This window comes from Planococcus citri, chromosome 1, assembly GCF_950023065.1.
Source record: "Planococcus citri chromosome 1, ihPlaCitr1.1, whole genome shotgun sequence".
NCBI classification, from domain to species: Eukaryota; Metazoa; Arthropoda; class Insecta; order Hemiptera; family Pseudococcidae; genus Planococcus; species Planococcus citri.
The window spans coordinates 80,854,348-80,874,340 of NC_088677.1; the positions used below are offsets into that span (position 1 = coordinate 80,854,348).

General features: G+C 34.8%; 2 protein-coding genes across 2 annotated transcripts in view; one reads left to right on the forward strand and one right to left on the reverse strand.

Annotated features, from left to right (window-relative positions):
• LOC135837357 (uncharacterized) overlaps positions 1–19,993 on the reverse strand; it is a 288,834-nt gene that overhangs the window by 59,550 nt on the left and 209,291 nt on the right. The window lies entirely within an intron of this gene.
• Positions 612–7,512, forward strand: LOC135837327 (uncharacterized). Its single transcript, XM_065352561.1, has 6 exons — positions 612–4,480; positions 4,612–5,079; positions 5,256–5,449; positions 5,532–5,672; positions 5,755–5,863; positions 6,419–7,512. Exons 1-6 carry the CDS (start codon positions 734–736, stop codon positions 6,506–6,508), a joined length of 4,749 nt encoding a protein of 1,582 aa, XP_065208633.1. The 5' UTR covers positions 612–733; the 3' UTR covers positions 6,509–7,512.

A 19,993-nucleotide genomic window follows, 5' to 3' on the forward strand; every position in this document is an offset into this window, starting at 1 on the left:
TTCCCAAAATTGCCACATTTTTGCTTAAGCCTTGCTTATTTTCCAGAAATTGCCAAAAAGTACAATTTTTTTGCCAATAAAGTTCTGCTTCTTGCTAAAATTGTCATTCTTGCTATTCGCCAAAAATTTTCCACCTTTTTATATGTACAGTATACAATTTCAATAAATCGTATTTTTTTAAATTTTTGCTTATTGGAATAATTCGGTTAATAGAATAGCACCCCTCCGTCCCAACCCGATCACATTAAGCGGCGCCTACTGTATAAAGTCACGTTTTTGTTTTATTTTTTTTTTTTACCAAAATTTTTTTAAAAATTTTGCGTATTTGGTAAAAATTTCAAAGAAATAGGTACCTATATGAAAGTTTAGATTGCTTTTTACCGAAAAATTGCCAGCTCCTTGGTCCTTGCTTCTTTCAGAAACATCAAAAAGGTGTTTGGAATGGACCTAAAAATGTACTGATTGATAGGTTATGGAAAGAACAAAATAATATGGTCAGAATAAGTTCTATTTTTGTAGCTGCTAAATTACATTATTTGGTCATTTAAGTACCCAGGTAGGTAGCTGTTTCAAAACTTTGAACCTCAATTTGAATTGATGTTCTCCATTATTCACTTTGATTTCAGACATGCCTATGCCCACGCAATGAGGACCAATAAGTATGACAAAAAATAGGTCGCATGATTTGAAAGTATTACCTAGATACATTGACCATTCTTAGATCCATGCAAAAATGAAGTGTTCCAAAAAATTGTTACTTTTTTGGTCATCGTTCATGCTATGTGTTGGAGTCTCATGTAACAGTGAAAATCAAAATCTAAAGGTAAATTTGGCAGCTGGAAAATATAAAAATTGGACCATATCGTTCACGGCCGAATACCAGGATCAATATGATTTGAAGGATATATACAAATTCGTTTCAAGGAACTACAATTACTATTTAACCACCGAAAGAAAATCTATGACGCCAGAATCTCCATATATTTCAAAAATAAAAAGGGCTTGTTATGCTCCCAATAAATCCACTGTAGACGAATTCTCTGAGATATTAGTCGAATGTGCCGGAAAGAATGGAACTTATAATTTAATTCAAGCTGCTCATGTCGGGAAACCTGGGTTGAAGTTGATGAAATCATTGAGGATTGGGCCTGAAGACGAAGTATTATTCGCAACTTTCTCCAAAAGTAAAACGAATAATTCTAACGAATCTACTGATGATAGTGCCATTTGTATTTATTCACTAGACGCGATAAACGAAAAATTTACAGAAAAAATTCGCAATTGTTTTGGTAGCGTGGCAAATTCTGAGTTGGATTTTGTATTGAGCGAAAAAAAGTGTGTTGGAACAATTTCAACAGTTAATATTGCTGCAGAGTGTATTCGAGGGGCAACCAATTCGCGTTTTGATGGAAATGATCGTATTACAAGTTCTCCTCTGTCCACATTCACTACACTTCCGACAGATATCATAAGTGCGAGGAAAGAAACCCACACTGTTATATTTATCGGTACAAGTCACGGATATTTGAAAACGTGTATAACAAATGATACAAAATCTTTTATCTACTTATGTATAAATTGGGATATTGATAACAATTCTTCGGTATATTTTGATTCACAGCTTTCTTCAGACGAATCAATTGTATTCAGGAATACTATGAAAGGTGGTGTCATCAAGAAAATCAATGTACCTGAAATACCCTGCCTAATATTCACAACTTATGATAGTTGCTTGCAGTCGGATATCAAATTGTGTGGCTGGTGCGCATTATTCAATTTTTGCGCGGAGAAATTTGTATGTACTCAAAATCCGATCCATAATGGGGTATGGCTTGATTATGATTTTCGAAAGGACACCAAAATTATTTATATCAATTCAAGATCATTTGAAAGAACTTCCGATGAAATTATTGAAATGATCATTGATAAGATACCCTCAATCTTCAACATACCCTCAATCTTCAACCAATCTAAATGTACTTTTGAAATTGGGAATAAAATTTACACCACATCTTTCACGTTAAATCAATCGACTGCCATTTGTCCCACTCCGTCAGCTAATACAATTTCAACAATGCCACTCGATTATGATCATCTCAACGCCACTTTACGAATCGAAACTAACTTCATTCCGAATATTGCAAGCATAAATATAACATTTTTTGATTGTAGAACGTATGTCTCTTGTGATGAATGTGTCTCCTCGTCATCGAATCGCAAATGTGGTTGGTACATTAGAAATGAAACATGTAGGCCTAAATATCTAATGACATGGAAGAACGAAAATGAGAATGTTGTGACTGGCAACAATTCAAATTGTCCTCCAGTAAGCACATCCCTCAAAACCAAACATGACACTCAAAGCTGCAGTGACACTCGAAGCTGCAATGAATCCAATACCTATGATGAATGCACATCATGCAATCTGCCCAATTATAATTGTGGATGGTGTCTTAAGAGAAATAAATGCTCTTTGAGAAATGAGTGTTCAAGTAGACTATGGTTATCATGGATCACCTTCGAATTACGAACGTTATTTTCAATCCATATCGACCAAACAGATTTCTCAATCAGTATATTGCATCACAAATACTTACCCAATGTAAGATCAAAACCTTTACAGTTATCCCTGTTTGTTCCAGACTTGGACTTTTCAAAAGATGAATTTTATTGCAAACTTACCTTCGAAACTCTGAATTCATCTTTTATCACAAATACTACTGTCATTAAAAACACAAACACAAATTACACGGTAATGTGTGAGACTCCCATCCTCAACAGAAGGCTTTCAATACCACCCTTCAACCATTTTATAAATGCAAATTTAACAATCGAATTACCCCATATCCCCAATATTTGCAACACATCCATCTTATTTTTCGATTGCAATTCATATAATTCATATAAAACTTGCATATCTTCCAACTTTGAATGTCAGTGGTGCCCAAATGAAAAAATATGCACATTCAATGCAACCAATCCATGTAAAATCAATACTAAGATGTGTCTCAATTCACTACCACCAATAATTTCATCCATCAAGCCCGTAGAAGGCCCATGCGAAGGTGGCACCAATCTCACAATTCTTGGTGAAAATCTCGGGTGTACTTTTGAAGATATTTCTCGCAGCATTATCAAAGTTGCAGATATACCTTGCATTCCTCTCAAAGAAAACTATGTACCTACAAAGATGATAGTATGCCGTATCAATGGATCAACTCCAGAGGAAAATCTTGAAGGACCAGTTGAACTACAGATGAATAAAAGTCTTTCTAAATCTCAACAGAAGTTTAAATTTGTGAACTCAAAAATCAATGACTTTTTTCCGAAAAAAGGATTCATATACGGTGGTACTGAGGTAACCTTCATAGGTGAACATCTGGATGCTGGAAGATCAGTTGAAATTTCAGTTGGCAACGCATCATGTCCGTTGATTTATCGCACCGCAAATGAACTGAAATGTATCACTGGCCCATCAGCGGTTGCAAAGGAAAGTGAAATAATCGTGAAATTTGATAATAACATTCGCAAGCCTAACAACAGCACATATAACTATATTAAAGATGCAGAACGCGATGAAAATGGTTATAACACTGCACCAAAAGGTATCCTTTCCGGAGGTGTTGAAATTCTAATCCGTAATATAACATTCACAAGCACAACATTGATTACAGAATTTCATTTTATAGTGCACATCAACAACACAAATCATTGTAATAGCTCGTGTGTAGTTCGAAATGATTCTACAGCAACTTGTCAGTCACCATACATTCCAGACATAGATAGATCTTCTTTTAGTTCACAGAATCCTGTTAAATTGGAATTTTCCCTAAAACATCAGACAGCAAAAGTTCGGATTATTCCCAATACCTCTAATAATTCTACGAAGTTCACCTTATATCCTGATCCTGAATTCTATTACTTTTTAAACTCATCGGTGGAATTCAATGAGAAAACATACGTCATTATTAAAGGACGACATATTGACTTGGCGTGCCAAAAATCAGACATAAAATTAGAAGTTGGTAATGAAACTTGCACTGTAATATCACTGTCTTCCAGTCAAGTCGTCTGCTCCCTACCAAAATCCCAGGTAAAGGATTTTGATGGAGACTTTAATGATGAACATGACATCTTGACTGAACTTGAAAATATTACAGTACTAATTGGCGATCATTTTAGAAAAATAGTCCCCAAACAGCAACAATTTTCTCCTGTGAAACCTAATAACCAGTCTGAAAATCACATCCTACCTATCATAATCATTTGCATGGCAATACTGTGTATATTTGCTCTAATTTTATGCATTTATCATTTTCACTATCGTCGTAATACTTCGGTAAAAAATTCACTAGCACTGAAGGAGATGCAACAACGTATGAACAAAATGTGCATCGAGTCGATAGCTTTAAAGCAAAGCATTAAGCAAGTTATCATTGAAAAACAAATTGAGCTGGACAAAGATGTATCAAGCATATTGGTAAGTAATTTTGAAGCCATGTGTATTATATCATACTTGTTAGTTGTTAAGTAACTAATTCGTTTTTCAAAACCAAGATCAGTAAGGTATCTACCTACACTACACATACTTTGTCTGTTTTTTAATTTTAGAAATTACCCAATATCTCAATTGTTGATGCCGAAGATTCAAGAACTACAGCTAAAACATCATCAGAGACAGAATACTTGTTGCCATTTGATGGAAAATGGGAGTTCCCAAGAGAGAATTTATCTCTTGGAAATGATTTAGGAGAAGGTGAATTTGGCAAAGTGGTTCAAGCAGAGGCGTTAGGAATCTTGCAGAAAACTGTTGTCACCATCGATTTAGTCTCTGAAATGGAGTTGATGAAACTGATTGGTGCACATGTCAACGTTCTGCAGCTCTTGGGGTGTTGCACTCAAGATGGTGATCTACTTATCATTACTGAATTTGCTCCACATGGAAATTTACGGGACTTTCTTAGGGGTCATTTACTTTCTGTCAAGAATAAACACACATTAAGCAATTTATCTCAGAATGATCTGCTAATGTTTGCTCAACATGCAGCTAAAGGAATGGAATATTTGGCCTCCAAAAAAGTAGGTGTATACTTAATTACTTACCCACCTAATTGTAAATTTATTTCATTTCACAAATTTTAATACAGAGTCAGCCACTTTATTTATCTAATAATAATAACCAAGTGTGATAGGTACCTATTCTAATGGAATTGATGATCAGTTATATGTTACACTAATGATAAGTATTTTTTTAGTGTGTGCACCGCGATCTTGCTGCGCGAAATGTTCTAGTGTCCAATAATTACATTATAAAAATAGCGGACTTTGGCCTCGCAAGGGATATTCGTAACAAAGACTACTACCGGAAGGAAAAGAAAGGCAGATTACCAGTGAAATGGATGGCTCCTGAAGCACTTGGCCATGGTCTTTACTCAACGCAATCTGATGTGTAATTTGGAAGCTTGGAATCGTTTCTTCTAAATCTAGTGATTTACTTGATGGTTTTGAAAATTGTTTTTCTAATTTGACAGATGGTCGTACGGTGTATTACTTTGGGAGATTCTAACGTTGGGAGCAACACCTTATCCTTCATTCCCAGATTTAGGAAAATTATTCCAGGCTTTACATTCAGGCTATAGAATGGAAAAACCCCCTAACTGCTCTGTTAAGCTGTATGCATCTCTTTTTTGTACTTCTAAATGTGTAATTTTAGCTATTTTGTTCAAATAAACTTTTTTTGATTCATAATTGCAGGTACAGTCTAATGCACAAGTGTTGGAGTTACGTGCCGGAAGACCGTCCTTCATTCACAATGATTGCCAATGCTTTGGAGGATATATCATCAAAGAATGCCAATGATGAGGTAATCATAGTATTAGGTACTGAATTTGAAAGAACAATGTAGGACTTGAAGGGAACTGGCGAATATTGTCTTCTTCTTTTTTCTCACTCTTTATCCTATCTTGTTGTTTTCTTCTCCACGAAACAATATTTTACTACATATAATTATGGTGAATTCGAAAGAAGGTTTTGGTTTTTGAATCCGATTTAGAAAATGAAAGACTTCGGGGTTAGGTATACCAAAAACAGTTTCATCAAATCATTAGATGCATAGGCATACGCATCAATTCGAACTTATTATTTTTTTGAAGTTTTGTAACCTGAAAGAGAAAAGTGGTAAAATCTAGAGAAGAATAATAAATTTTTAAAGCTCTTCCTGTCCTCCCCCTTCATCGATAAGACGATCTGTCTCGCAAAGGTTCTCGAACAATTTCATACAAATTGAAATCAAGGGATTCTATGGTATCAGCGTTTACTTTTTTATGCTCATGTAGTTACATACCTACCTAATACTCATTTCATGTTACATGTACTCGTCTATTGATTTGAGATTTACTTTCATTCATCTTTATTGCAGGGACTCCAGCGTTGTAATGTTTATTGGCCGCAGAGACCCGAGTTTAGTTCAAATGATGTAGAAAATCTAGCAGATCTTTTACAAGAATGAACAATTTACAATGTTTTGCAATGAGTGTTATTCACGAGGTTATACTTATTAGTTACCTACATATCTTGAGAAACGTAAGAACAAACCATGTTGGGGATTTCGGCCGAATTCAGTGGAGACCTTCATTTTGAGTTGAGAAAAAATAGGGCCCTCGGAGGTCCCCTTTTTTCTCAAATAGGCTACATATTTGGCTTTAATTGTGCTAGTACCTATATAGAAAGATATAATTTTTGAAATTTGAGAAATATTTTGGAACGCAGTGGTGCCAACTTTCTGGTCGTTATTGTCAATTTTAAACAATCAAGAAAAGTAGCTAAACAGTTGATAGGTAAATTTCGGCTTTTGAAATTGACAATAATGACCAAAAAATTGACAGTGCTGTGTTCTAAAATATTTCCTCAATTTCAGAAATGATATCTTTCGATGATTTGGCCTGAATGCGAAATATTTTTGAGAAAAAAAAATTTCAAAACACGAATTTCCCCCAGAAATATAAACAATAACCCTAAACGTGATCTTAAATTTTGACAGTAATGGTATAATTCGACGCAGAATTTCAAATACTATACGTACTATTTTGGAATTGAGTCATTTCTGAAAACCCATGAATTTTTCATAAATACATCTCCTTGAAGACTCATATCTTCCCACCAGTAGCACTTCCGGATCTAAAATTTTTTTCTGAATGGGAACGGCTTTCAACTCAAAAAGAAGATCGCCACTGAATTTGGTCAACAGTTTTGGACATTCTTTTTCTATATCAACCCTAATGTATAGAATAGATTCATGTCCTGTGGTAGTGCATACGAGTATAATTTGTCATCTCCAGTACGCATAATTAAATGTATCAGTAGAATTGTGTATAGAATTAGGTATCTGTAATTTTGTATTCAATTGATAATTGTAAATAATATTCAAAATCATTATACGCCTACCTACCTACATAATGTATATTCACTTGGATAACATCCTATTCACATATAAATAGATGTTTGAAGTCAGAACTCTCGATAATTTTACAAACAACATGTCGTCATCCTTTTCAAGTTTTTAGTCATTTGATCAGGCCCAAACTTCGAAGACACTCGTGTGAGATGATGCCTTCAAGGAAATCACATCGAAAAATAAAGGCAGTATTGAAACTTAGGTATGTAGTGTCTTAAATAAACCAATAACAATCAATATAAGGTAGAGTGGGGTAATTGCAAAGCACTGTTTGATTAGTGACACTTTGAGAGGGCGCTGTGAGAAGACTATTGCACGAATGAAACTGAAATTTGTACCACTTATACTTCAGGGGGTTCTCTATCAATGGTCAAATTTTGGTACAATTTGGTCTACAAATCGTGGAGAAAATTGCATTTTCAAAATTTGAAAATCGACGTTTGCAAATGCAAAAGTGGGCTATAATTTTTTTATTTTTTCATTTTTTTGCATTTTCAACACACTCACTCTATTCTACGTGTCATTTGTCAACTTCTGATGTATTCGTGGTCTTGATTCGGTAAAAAGTTCGATAACTTTTCTACTTCTCAAAAAAAATTTCAGGGGAGTGAAAAATGTTGAAAAATTATTTTTTTTAAACTCGCTAAAATGAACAAAAAATCAACTATTGATCATTTCTGATGTTTTTTATGTAAAAAAAAAACTCGTCATAGAAATCACTTCTCTAATGTGTAACTCATTGTGTGACTGTGGAAGTTTATTTTTTTTGTAATTTCGAACCATTTTCAAGTTAATTGGAGCAAAAAAATATTTGTGGTAAGTGCAAAAATGAAAAAAAAAATCGTTTTTGCAATTACCCCGAGTCGATTTTTTCTGGGGTAATTGCAAAAACGCAATTTACCGCCAAAATGAAAAAAAAATTCAAATTGCGATATCTTGCCTTAAACTTTAATCCTTCATGACCGTAAATCGTGAAAATTTCAGATAAATCGACAGTTTTTTCTATTTCACATGCATTTTTTTAAAAAACACTTCTCACTTTACTTATGAGTGGTTTCAACATGCTTTGATAAAAGTGTTTGCTACTGAGCAACAAGTTGAACCCCGCGAGTTGTGACCATGCGAATATGTCGGTAAAGGTCGTTGCTTCGATACCCCTTGTTGGCACAACCAGAAAATTGATATTTTTTGCATGAAGTCACAATTTTGCAATTACCCCACTCTACCTTACAGTATTGTCTAATCTACATAAATTGAAAAAATTCCAAAATTGAGGAATTTTAATTTCGATTCATTTGAAATAGTAAAGTTCTCTACTTTTGAATAGAAAACCAACGCAGAAATGTAGGTTGAGGGGGTGGGGGAGTGGAGACCCAAAAAAAAACTCCTCAAGATCAGTCATTGTAATTATTTCCTATATTTTATGCGCTCGAAAACCAAGGGAAATCTTCGAACAAGTTAGTTGAATTGAAACAAATTCCAAGGATTGGCACCCGTCCCTTTGTACTCGTAGTACACAACATGACCACAAGGATTGCAAACTTTTTTGTCAACATGGTAAAGAATAGGCATTTTTTGCTTGAAAATTTGTACTTTTTCGCATGCATGGGGAGAGGCATCCGGAGGGGTGAAGGTTGTCAGCTCTAAAATTCTTTTTTTGGTCCCTCAAAGATACCTCGTGAATTTTTTTCAAAATCTGAGCCAAGGGCTGATTTGCTGATCTACGTACTTATCTTTTATCAAGGTATCTAGCAAAAATTTCCTGTGAAAAGTTCGATTTTGTAAATTTTTTGAGTGTGGGGAAGGGGTGGGGGAGGTGGAGTGGAGGAATTTCTGAAAATTTGGTTGAAAAAAGTAGTGATTTTTTCAACAAAAAATAAAAAAATAAAAAAAAAACCGTTATTAACTAGTACCATGATCAATTTTTGGTAATTTTCAATTGGTGGAGGAGAGGGGTGTTAATTTGGCATTTTATGACACTTTCTGTAGTTTTGACAAATCATCATTCAATTTTGAGAATTTCCTATTAATTCTGGATATTTTTCAATAATCTAAGCACTCTGTGCGAAAGTTTACCCAAATGAGACATTTTCTCAAATTTTTGTCGTTCTCTGATGGTTCATCAATTTTTGATATTTTTGAGTTATTTTTACTACAATCAATAATTTTACAATTTTTATGCTACTTTATTTGTAAATATTCATTTCTGGCTCTTTATTAAAAGCCAAAATCGTCAGGATTTTTACTTTGGCCTTCGACCATTATTATTTCATAATGTATCTATTGATTGATCAATAATTTAATTTTATAACTAACTAATCCACCTTAATTTTTCTTTGTTTCAGGTGAGTACAAATTTCCTTCCGAAAATGATAGAATGATTAGAACTCGCGTATGAGAATAAGTGAGTAATTTTATAATCTTTATGACCTTATGAGAAAAGTTACATGTGTGCCATTCCACGCCAAATTGGTGGATTTTTGCTCGAGGGGCCTTCGATGCTTTTCAAAATCAGATCATGTTTAGAGGTCATCAAAAGACAACGAATGACGGAAACCGGACATTTTTTTGATTTTTTTTTGAAGGAGCTGTGGGGCTAATTACTCCGGTTGTACGTGGTATATAATTTTGAACTTTTTTTCAAATTGTAGTACTTCGAGCGGGTAATCGACGAATAATGTCGAAATCAGTGTTGCCACTATCAAAAACCTAAAAAAAATCGATTTAAAAACTTATAATTTAAATATAACCACGATTTCCGCGAGTAAAAATTCCGAAAAAATTCTCAGTTTTAGTCCTTTTTACATATGTAGAATAACATCAAAAAATTGGACTGGATTTTTTTTTCATTTAAAAAAAAAATACAAGTTTGGCACTTATTGCAAAAATATCATCAGAAATCTAAAAAGTGAAAATTTTCACATTTTTGAGATATTTTACCAATATGTAGACGACGAACATTTGAAAAAAATTTCCCTCTCTCGCAATTATTGTTCAACGAATTGACGAGAAATGCCATTTTTTGTGCTATAAATTAGAGTGAAACATATTGAAAAAATTGCACCGCTGTTTTAAACAAAAGCAGATGCCTAAAAAATGAATATTGTTGCATTTTTGAAATATTTCACCGATATGTAGACGGACATGTGAAAAATCCCCCCTCCCCCTAATGTGTCAGTGAATTTACGAGAAATACTATTTTTCTAGCTATGATTTTGCAAGTGATACATATTGGAAAAATTTTGCCTCCGTTTTAAACAAATGATAAGAAAGACATTTTCATAAAACTTTTTACTAAAGATTTGTTTTGTGCTTAATTCTAAAAATCGTTTTCAAAATAACTTTTTTGAATTTTTAAAATTTTCCAAAAACTGAAGATGAACCGAAGCTGATGAAAATCTATCAATATATATATCGCCGAATGTTACTTACTTACTGGGTGATAGAAATTATTAGAGAAACTATGATAGCTAGAAAGCTCAAACTTGGGATGTGGAAAGGTGTGGATAACAGGTTATCAGGAAAAATCTAAAAACTTTGAAAAGTTAATTAGGAAAGCTTCTAGAGCGAGTTGAAAGTTGAGAACTTATGTAGCCGAATCCAGTGAAGCGACGTTATGGTACGTTTAGGGATGTTTAACACGTCATCATGCACTGAAACAGGTTTGGTTGGCGAGTCTTTTGTGGCGTTTTTTGCGATATACCTGACAGTGGTATCTTACAACAATACAGAAACTCGCCTCTTCCTCTTCACCCTACATTTAAATCACTTTGCAATACAATAGTTTTTTTGCCTTTTAAAACACTCCACAACACCAGACACGTGCGTAAATCTATGAATAAGACAATAAACACAGCCTTATTGTACACAATTTCTACAAAAACCACATCACATGGGCCTACATGCATATGTAGGTACATTGTATGCTTCAGTAAATCCGAATTTACATTAGGGAGGGAGGTGGTGAGTTATGAAACACAGAAAGGATAGAATAGAGATATTAGGTAATCAGATTTTACAATATTTTGTCTGCCGTTTAAGATGAACTTGGAAAAACAATTTTTGAAATTTTATTCATGTTGAAATAGATTTTCAGTTATCATGCAAAAAAAATCATTAAAGGGTATCCCTGTTATGATAAGTGAATAATTCTGTGATGGGATACCTAAGTATCCTGGGAACTTGTGAGATAGGAAAAAACATAAGTTGAAAGATTTTCAAAATGTGAAAAAAATGTAGGAAAAAGTGAAAAGATTTTGAGTGGCTTTACCAACATTTTAAAATCAGCAGTTGTGATTTTCATTGTTTCCTCGCTTTTTTCTAAAAAAAAAAAAATAAAAAAATTGTTTTTTTAATAGGTACCTATGTACTTTTTTCGTAATTTCAATTTCAAAAAAAATGGAAAACCCAAGGGAAATAATATTATAATTTTTTTGGGAAGGTAAATCCCTAGATTAAAAAAACTCATGGACTGTATGCTGTCCAAAAAGCTCAAAAGAAAATAATTTCAAACTGCTATTTGTACTTTAAACCTGAAAGTAGTGCTATGACTGCTATGTAAATTTTTTTTGGGAAAATGTTACGCTTAAACCAAAGTATTTTTTTTCAAATTTTTTGAAATGACGGACCCGGGTTAAAAATCCAAAAAACTCACTTCTTGAAGGTTCTTTCATTCAATGATTGTAGGAAAACAAGAGTAAGAGGCTTGAGTAATGTGAAGATCAGGCGAGCGACCCGAGCGAAGCGAGGGCGCGAGCTGTAGAGTGAAAGGAAGGGGCAAAGACCGAGCGAAGCGAGGATCATGCGAGCAGCCCGAGCGGAGCGAGGGCGCGAGCCGGGGGTTGGAGCCGCGAAGCGGCTCAGGGGGCGTAGCCCCCTAGTTAAACATGTAAACGAGTTTGAAACGCATAAATGCCCCCGGAAAGTGTAACTGTAAGGATTGTCGATATTCTACCCACTCCAATCGGCTCTGTACAAGAAACAAGTTTGCGGAAATTTTTAATACAGAAATGTATTTTTCAAGCGACATATTTCTGTAGAACGTATTGTTTACGTATTAAAAAAATATATCTACGTATAAAAGTAAAAAGTAAGAAACATAACGTTTTATAAAATAATATGGAATATGAGAATTGAGATTTTCAACGCAATAAAATATAAGTGAAAATTATCTCTTCAAAAAATAATATAGGCTGGATGTAAATATGGAAACAACAATTATTATAACTAATAGCGAGATTGCCCAGAAACAATAACTGAAATTTAACCACGTATAAGATCGTAACGAAGAAATGAAAGTTAATTTTACTTTCGATGTTTGAAAACCGTACTTTTTACATTTTCTGACAAATTCCTCGCATTTCATAGTTTTCATAACAGGTTGATAAATTTCGAACACGTATTTCATGTAATTAACGATATAATTATTATCGACAGCACTTATTCGATTATGCAATACAGCTAACTGATCTGGACTCTCCGGATACCTCGTGTATATTTCGCAAAACAGCAAGAATATGCTGGTATAAGATTCAGATCTTGTATCAAAAGTAGTACCACTACCATCCCACTCAATGGACAGTTCTCCGGAGATCTCAGTGAGACGCAAAGTGTTCAGATCAATTAGCCCTTGATGGATTTGCTCAGCCTGGCATTCATTAATGGTGAGGATTATTGTTTCGGGAGGTTGAAACGAGACGACATTTTCATCGTTAATTTCATTCGAACGTTCAGATTGACGAGTCAACGAATCCAACATGATTATCAAAATTGCAGGCGGTATGCCAGATACGATATCTGCAGGAGCTGAAGGTTGAGCACCGGATCGAAGGACTTGCACCATGCGGTAATTTTGATAGGCTGCTATGATGGTTAATTTGAGTTCGATGTCGTTGCGTCCGATCATTTCACTCCATAGTTGCCTCGATTTCACTCTGGAAGGTAACCTTTGCCTGGTTTCATTACCGAGGGAAATTACATCGATTAAATTGGCATCTTCGATTAAATTCAGCAAGATAGGAGCTCCAGGATACTGAAGAATATTACGACGAGAGGTATTATTGGCACTGAAGTTGGGTGCTACTTCGATGATATACCATAATGCTACGTAGAGTGGGACTCGTTTAACCGGAAGCTGGATTTTAATATGCAGAGTGAGATGGTAAAGGAATACCTCGTTCAGAATAAACTTCTTGAGGATGGAGTTGATCGAAGGTTGAAGTTCTACTTGAGGCCGAGTAACACTCTGGTTTGTTTGTATCATTGAATCTAGGTTGATTTTCATCGAGTACAGTATCACCAATTGCCATAGTAATTTGTCACCGTAAATCGTATCACCTTCCACGCTTCTGAATAGCGAAATTAAAGCAGCTGAATTGAAATTGATCTCGTCCATATTGGCAGGATTTAAAATGAACGCTCGACAGACATCTCCAGTAAAAGGAGACACGATAGTGTTCCCTTTGACCTGCTGTTTGACGGCGCTGATGGATAAATAATGCAGTTCGAATCGTTCTATCAGCTTGGAGCGAATATCTTCATCTTGGAGTATCAGCAAAGGATTTCTAACGTGTTTCGAATCCGGTTCGAATAAAGCTGTTTGGCCAATTTTCACCAACACGAAGACTGCAACTTCGGTGATGTTCAGGAAAGTGATATTTTCTTCAATGACTACACGCTCGATTTGGTAATCATCGACGACATTAGGTTCTGGTCGAGCTTGAACAGTAGCCAACGAGATTTTGGAAACTCCATCGAAAGAGCTGAGAATCTTTGCCCTCCAATTTCGATACTCTGTATCGTTAGGGGCGACCAGTCGATCATTTATGGCGTTTTCAAGACCAGCAGCGTCCTTGTTGTCGAAGTACTCTTTAGGTGATACGAGTTTATTCAAGGTGGAATATTTATTATCGAGTTTAACGACCAGATTATCACGTAAACGAACAAATGCTTCGTAATTCGATGTTTTTAACGCAGGCACACGTGAACAAAGAAACGAGAGGAATTCCGAAGAGAAAATATTGTCGTAATTTTCCAATTCTTGGACCGATGGAACCCGTTTTACCGCATTGATATCGTTTATGGTAAAGCTTAGATCTGTTACCGATCCGAAAATAGCGTTTAGTCCGAAATTCATGTTTTCTAAGATGCCTATGTAATGAATGGTTACCTTTTTCAAACGAGGAAAATTGGGTTTACGTAAATACTCAGCACAACGATTGATGTCATCGGTATCAATTTGTCCATCGGTCGTTATTTGTAAACTCAATCCAGCATCTGAGCCGAATGTTTTTTCGATGAAATCCTTATTGAAGTCGCTTACAATGTAATCCATGAACGAAGTTGGGTGAGTTCCCCCGAACGCTCTGTTCTCCAGAACATTGCTTACACTTTTGCAATTGTCACTCCAAGATAGCAGAGCGTAGAATTGAAACAATTGGCTTAGGCGTACTATCACATTCCAATAATTGGCAATTTCCTTGGTGGAACCGCTCGCGTCGAAACACAGAATTTCCATCGCGTCGTCGTCGAACTACACTCACGAAACGAGATGAATTTATGTTCAAACACCGATTTATTACGTCGAGATCATTATGATGATCAACACAGCTAAATGTAGACTAACGAACTATGCTTCATAAAACCGACTATCGCAGCAATTTCTAATACACAATGGTAAAATGAAACGAATGACGAATACCTAATTTTAAAAGTGAACATGAAATATCGCTTTCGGAACTGAAAAGAGATGTTTGCTAGTGCTACGACGATGATGTAATTACTAATTGGATTAATTTATACCTTATCAATGCCTTCTCACGTATGTACTTAAGATTATTTCAGGCCATTGTACATATTACAGTCTGGGAATATAAAGGCATCTATTTAAACTGCGACCGTAAGCGATAAACTAGTCTTAGATTAGTCGGCGATTCGATGAAAAATGAAGTATGAATTCAGTCTACGTTAGTAGTCAGGTCTCAATTTGACAAAAAACGACGTCCGCTCGCGTATTCTGTCGAAAGCAATTTTATGATTGATTATTGTTCTATAGGTCAATACGAAAAAATTTAGCCCAGATGCCCTTTTTTTACCCTCCCCCTTTTCCGAGGGTCCACCCCCCTAACTTGAAAATCCGTCTATCTCTTCACCTATTAGTCGTACGAAAAAAAAGTTTGAATGAAAATTGTTCCTTAACATCTCCTCTACAACGTGGTCATCTTCAATTTCTGTTTGGAACAACCGTTGAGCTTAAAAGCTCAAAAAAGCTCTATCAAAATCCGTTTTTTTGATTTTCTGCCGAAATTTACAGATATACATCAAGAAGTATAATAACAAAAAATGTTTAGAATTGAATTTACTTTCAAAAGACCCGTATCACAACTAATTTCCTCACCTCCCCCTCGATTCCATAGGACCCACCCCCCTTCCCAAGATTCCGATATTTGATTTCAGGGACAATTGAAAATAACCTTGATAAAAATTGTTTGTTTTCATTCAATAATGCTGAAATATGCAGTTTCTGATAAATATAAGACATAAAAAAAGTCAAAACTGTTGACTCTTCTTCTGTGAAAACGAAAATTTGATTAGCAAATTACATAATATAAGTGATATTAGGAAAGAAGTTGTCAATTGGTAGGTTTCAAAACATGGAGTAAAGTTCAATTACAATAGGCAGATACGTATCAACACCTAGATGACAAACATTTCATTTTCAGACATTTTTTACATCATTCCATCATTCAAAAAAATCACTGGAGAAAATTTTAGTCTTAAGATATGAATCTGTACAAATAAATTTTAAAAATTTGCATAAAAATCGATCAAAATTTCCATCAAATATCTTTTTATTTTTACAGAACAGGCCTGTATGTGTGTAGTTTCGACTATTTTTATGCCTTACACAAATCAAAAACAGTGCATTTCAGCATTATTGAATAAAAACACAGATAGGTGCAACTAACGATTATAATCGATTAATAATCACCGATTATTTACAATCGTCCATAATGGATTAATCAGACCTTTGCATGATTTTTAAATTAATTCATATGTTTTGGTTTTATGTAATTTGTTATGTGGAGTTTCATATTTTCTTTTTCACTTCAACCCTTTCATTAGAATGACTTTTTCATTAAAAATTGAGATGGAAAACTGTTCACATAATGGTTCTGACTTCGCTTCTCTGAATGCAGGTATGTAAATGAGAAAGGTGAACTTCGGTTTATACCACATTTTCAACCTTTCGAGTAGTACAGATCAATTCTTAATTTGTGATAAAAACTTTGATCAAATTTGATGAAAATTTTTAAATTTTTATGCAAATTTACAACCTGAGACCAAAATTTTCTCCAGTGATTACTTTTGAATGAACATGAAAATGTATGAAACACTGATATCTAAAATGAAAAAATGATTCAAGAAAGTCTTTAAAAAAAATTGCTTTTGAAAACATGTGTCTGAATCGAATTACATTTTGTCCCTATTTATGGTCTACTTACCTATCTTTTAGAAAACCAGAGTCCAAAAATTGCTGGAGGATGAAAAATGGTTCGAAATCATGACTAATCGACTCGAAAGATCTAGAGTAGAGTAGGTACAATTAAATTATTTCAACTTTCTCTTTTTTATGAAACTTACGATATTTTTTCAAAGAAAACGAGCTAAATTTGAAATTTTGAAAATTCATCAAAAATCAAGAAATGAACAGGCATGTAAATGAGAACGGTGAGATTCAGTTTATACCCTATTTTCAACCTTTCGTGTAAAAAAATGTAATTTTGTAGCGGGGAAAAAAATTCAAAATTGAGTAGTGGATATGGCAATAGGGAAGATTGGCCACATCTTTCCTAATATTACCTAGTTACATGTAACTTGCTAATCAACTTTTCATTTTCACAGAACAAGCCAACAGTTTTGACTATTTTTATATGTCGCATATTTCAGCATTATTGAATGAAAACAAACAATTTTTATCAAGGTTATTTTCAATTGTCCCTGAAATCAAATATCGGAATCTTGGGAAGGGGGGTGGGTCCTATGGAATCGAGGGGGAGGTGAGGAAATTAGTTGTGATACGGGTCTTTTGAAAGTAAATTCAATTCTAAACATTTTTTGTTATTATACTTCTTGATGTATATCTGTAAATTTCGGCAGAAAATCAAAAAAACGGATTTTGATAGAGCTTTTTTGAGCTTTTAAGCTCAACGGTTGTTCCAAACAGAAATTGAAGATGACCACGTTGTAGAGGAGATGTTAAGGAACAATTTTCATTCAAACTTTTTTTTCGTACGACTAATAGGTGAAGAGATAGACGGATTTTCAAGTTAGGGGGGTGGACCCTCGGAAAAGGGGGAGGGTAAAAAAAGGGCATCTGGGCTAAATTTTTTCGTATTGACCTATAGAACAATAATCAATCATAAAATTGCTTTCGACAGAATTAGCGAGCGGATGACCAATTGAGACCTGACTATAGTATGTGTGTTGCAGTCGACTTCGTGACGTATCGAAATTAGTTTGAGGAATAAAGTTCGGCATTCCATCTCCATTTTTGATGAAATTTTGTGGGAATTTCGAGTTTCAAAAATCTGCCGGAGGCTCCAGAACTGCTTAAAACGGTTTGAAACGGTTTCCAATCGATTTGGCGTTCTTAACGTATCGAAATTAGGTTTAGGAATGAATTTCGGCTTTCCATTTCCATTTGATGAAATTTTGTGGGAATTTCGAGTTTCAAAAATCTGCTGGAGGCTCCAGAACTGCTCGAAACGGTATATACTAAATTTTAGCTTTCTAGGCCATTTGGTAAAATTTTGATTTTTTCCCCCTCATCATTTTTGGCCTGAACTGATTTTCAAAAATTCACCAAAAATCGAATATGGCACTTCAGCGCTTGAAATTTTGACAGGTGATGAATTTTTGGCTGCTCTTTCGATCTACGTTCGTACGGTTTAAAAAATTTCGTGCAAGTACTATGCGGGAACGCAAAATCTGTGATTTCGGCTAACCTGCCAACTTTTTTTTTAGGACGACGGCTAGAAATGTTCCTTAGGACTATTCTTTTAAGAAAAAAGTTGTCCCAGAGGATCGGTGAAGGGGGGGTGCAATAGATCGTAATGCGGGCCCCGCTACAAATTCCAGAAAAAGTGAAAAAAAACCACAAAGGGTAAGTATGTATCTACTATACCTATCGGCTATCTCCTCGGTTAAGATAGGTGAATCAGCCCTTGGCTCTGATTTTAAAAACATTCACATGGTACAAATATATATCTTTGGGGGACCAAAAAAAAAAAAAGAATTTTAGAGCTGAAAAAATTTCACCCAACCCTCCTCCCCTCTTCCCATGCGTGAAATTTTTTAGTTCCAGAGGCGCTCCTACAAGAGAGATTTGGGCCCTTAATGAGGGGGAATTTTCGAAAAAATCGTGGTCTTTTCGCTTCTGTTTGCTACACAACCTGTTTTGGGAAAAATAACTCACAATGGGAACCTCTTGAGGTGTCCGCCTCCAATTTGAACGGGGCCGCGATTTTTGGAAAAAGTGTGTTCTAAAACCCCCAAATCCAAATTTTCAGCTGCCCAAGTTCATTTTTCGATTTTTGGCGAATTTTTGAAAATCCAAAATTGACTATTTTGGTGATTTATGCTTTTTTTTTAAAAGTACGTACTTGATCAGTAAAAATGTTCAAAATAAGTCCTAAAACTGATAATAACCCCTCCAAATCCAAATTTTGGCATTTCCAGCCATTCTGGAGCCTCCAGCGCTATTTTTCAATTTTTCCAGAATTTTGAATTTGCTCCAGAAGGCGTGAATATGAAGTTGGGCAGCTAAAAATCGAGTTATGAGTTATACTCGATCTGTTTAACGAGTTTATCCACAGTTGAGTCGATTTTGGGAGGGATACCTCAAGAGTGGTTTTTTGACCAGCTTTTTTCATAATAGGTAAGAAATCCAAAAAAATCAAAATTTTACCGTTTGCGAGGAAATTTTTGAATTATTTGCGCGAATCGCTGTATTTTGAACATAACAAACCCCCTGAGGCCAAGTTCCACCATTTCCAGCGATTCTGGAGCCTCCAGTGCGATTTTTCAATTTTTCCAGAATTTTGAATTTGCTCCAGAAGGCGTGAATATGAAGTTGGGCAGCTAAAAATCGAGTTGTGTGTTATACTCGACCTGTTTAACGAATTTATCAACATTTGAGCCGATTCTGAAGCGGACACCTCAAAAGTGGTTTGTTTTTTCCAAAAAATTGTCAAAAATTCTCGTTTTTGCAAAAATTTGCAAAAATATTTGGCTTTTAGAATAGATGTATGTAATTGATAAAAATTTTGGGTTTTTTTTTGTTAGCAAGTTACGGTACTTTTTTCCAAAATTTGCCCAAAAGTTTCGCTTTTTGCCAAAAATTGCGAAAAAATTAATTTTTCATAATATTACGCATATTGCAACAGAAAGTTTGTTGTTTTTTTTTTCAATAAGCAAGTGATCTCCAAAAATAGACACTTTTTGCTAAAATTGTCAAATTCTTGCTTCTGACATAGAATT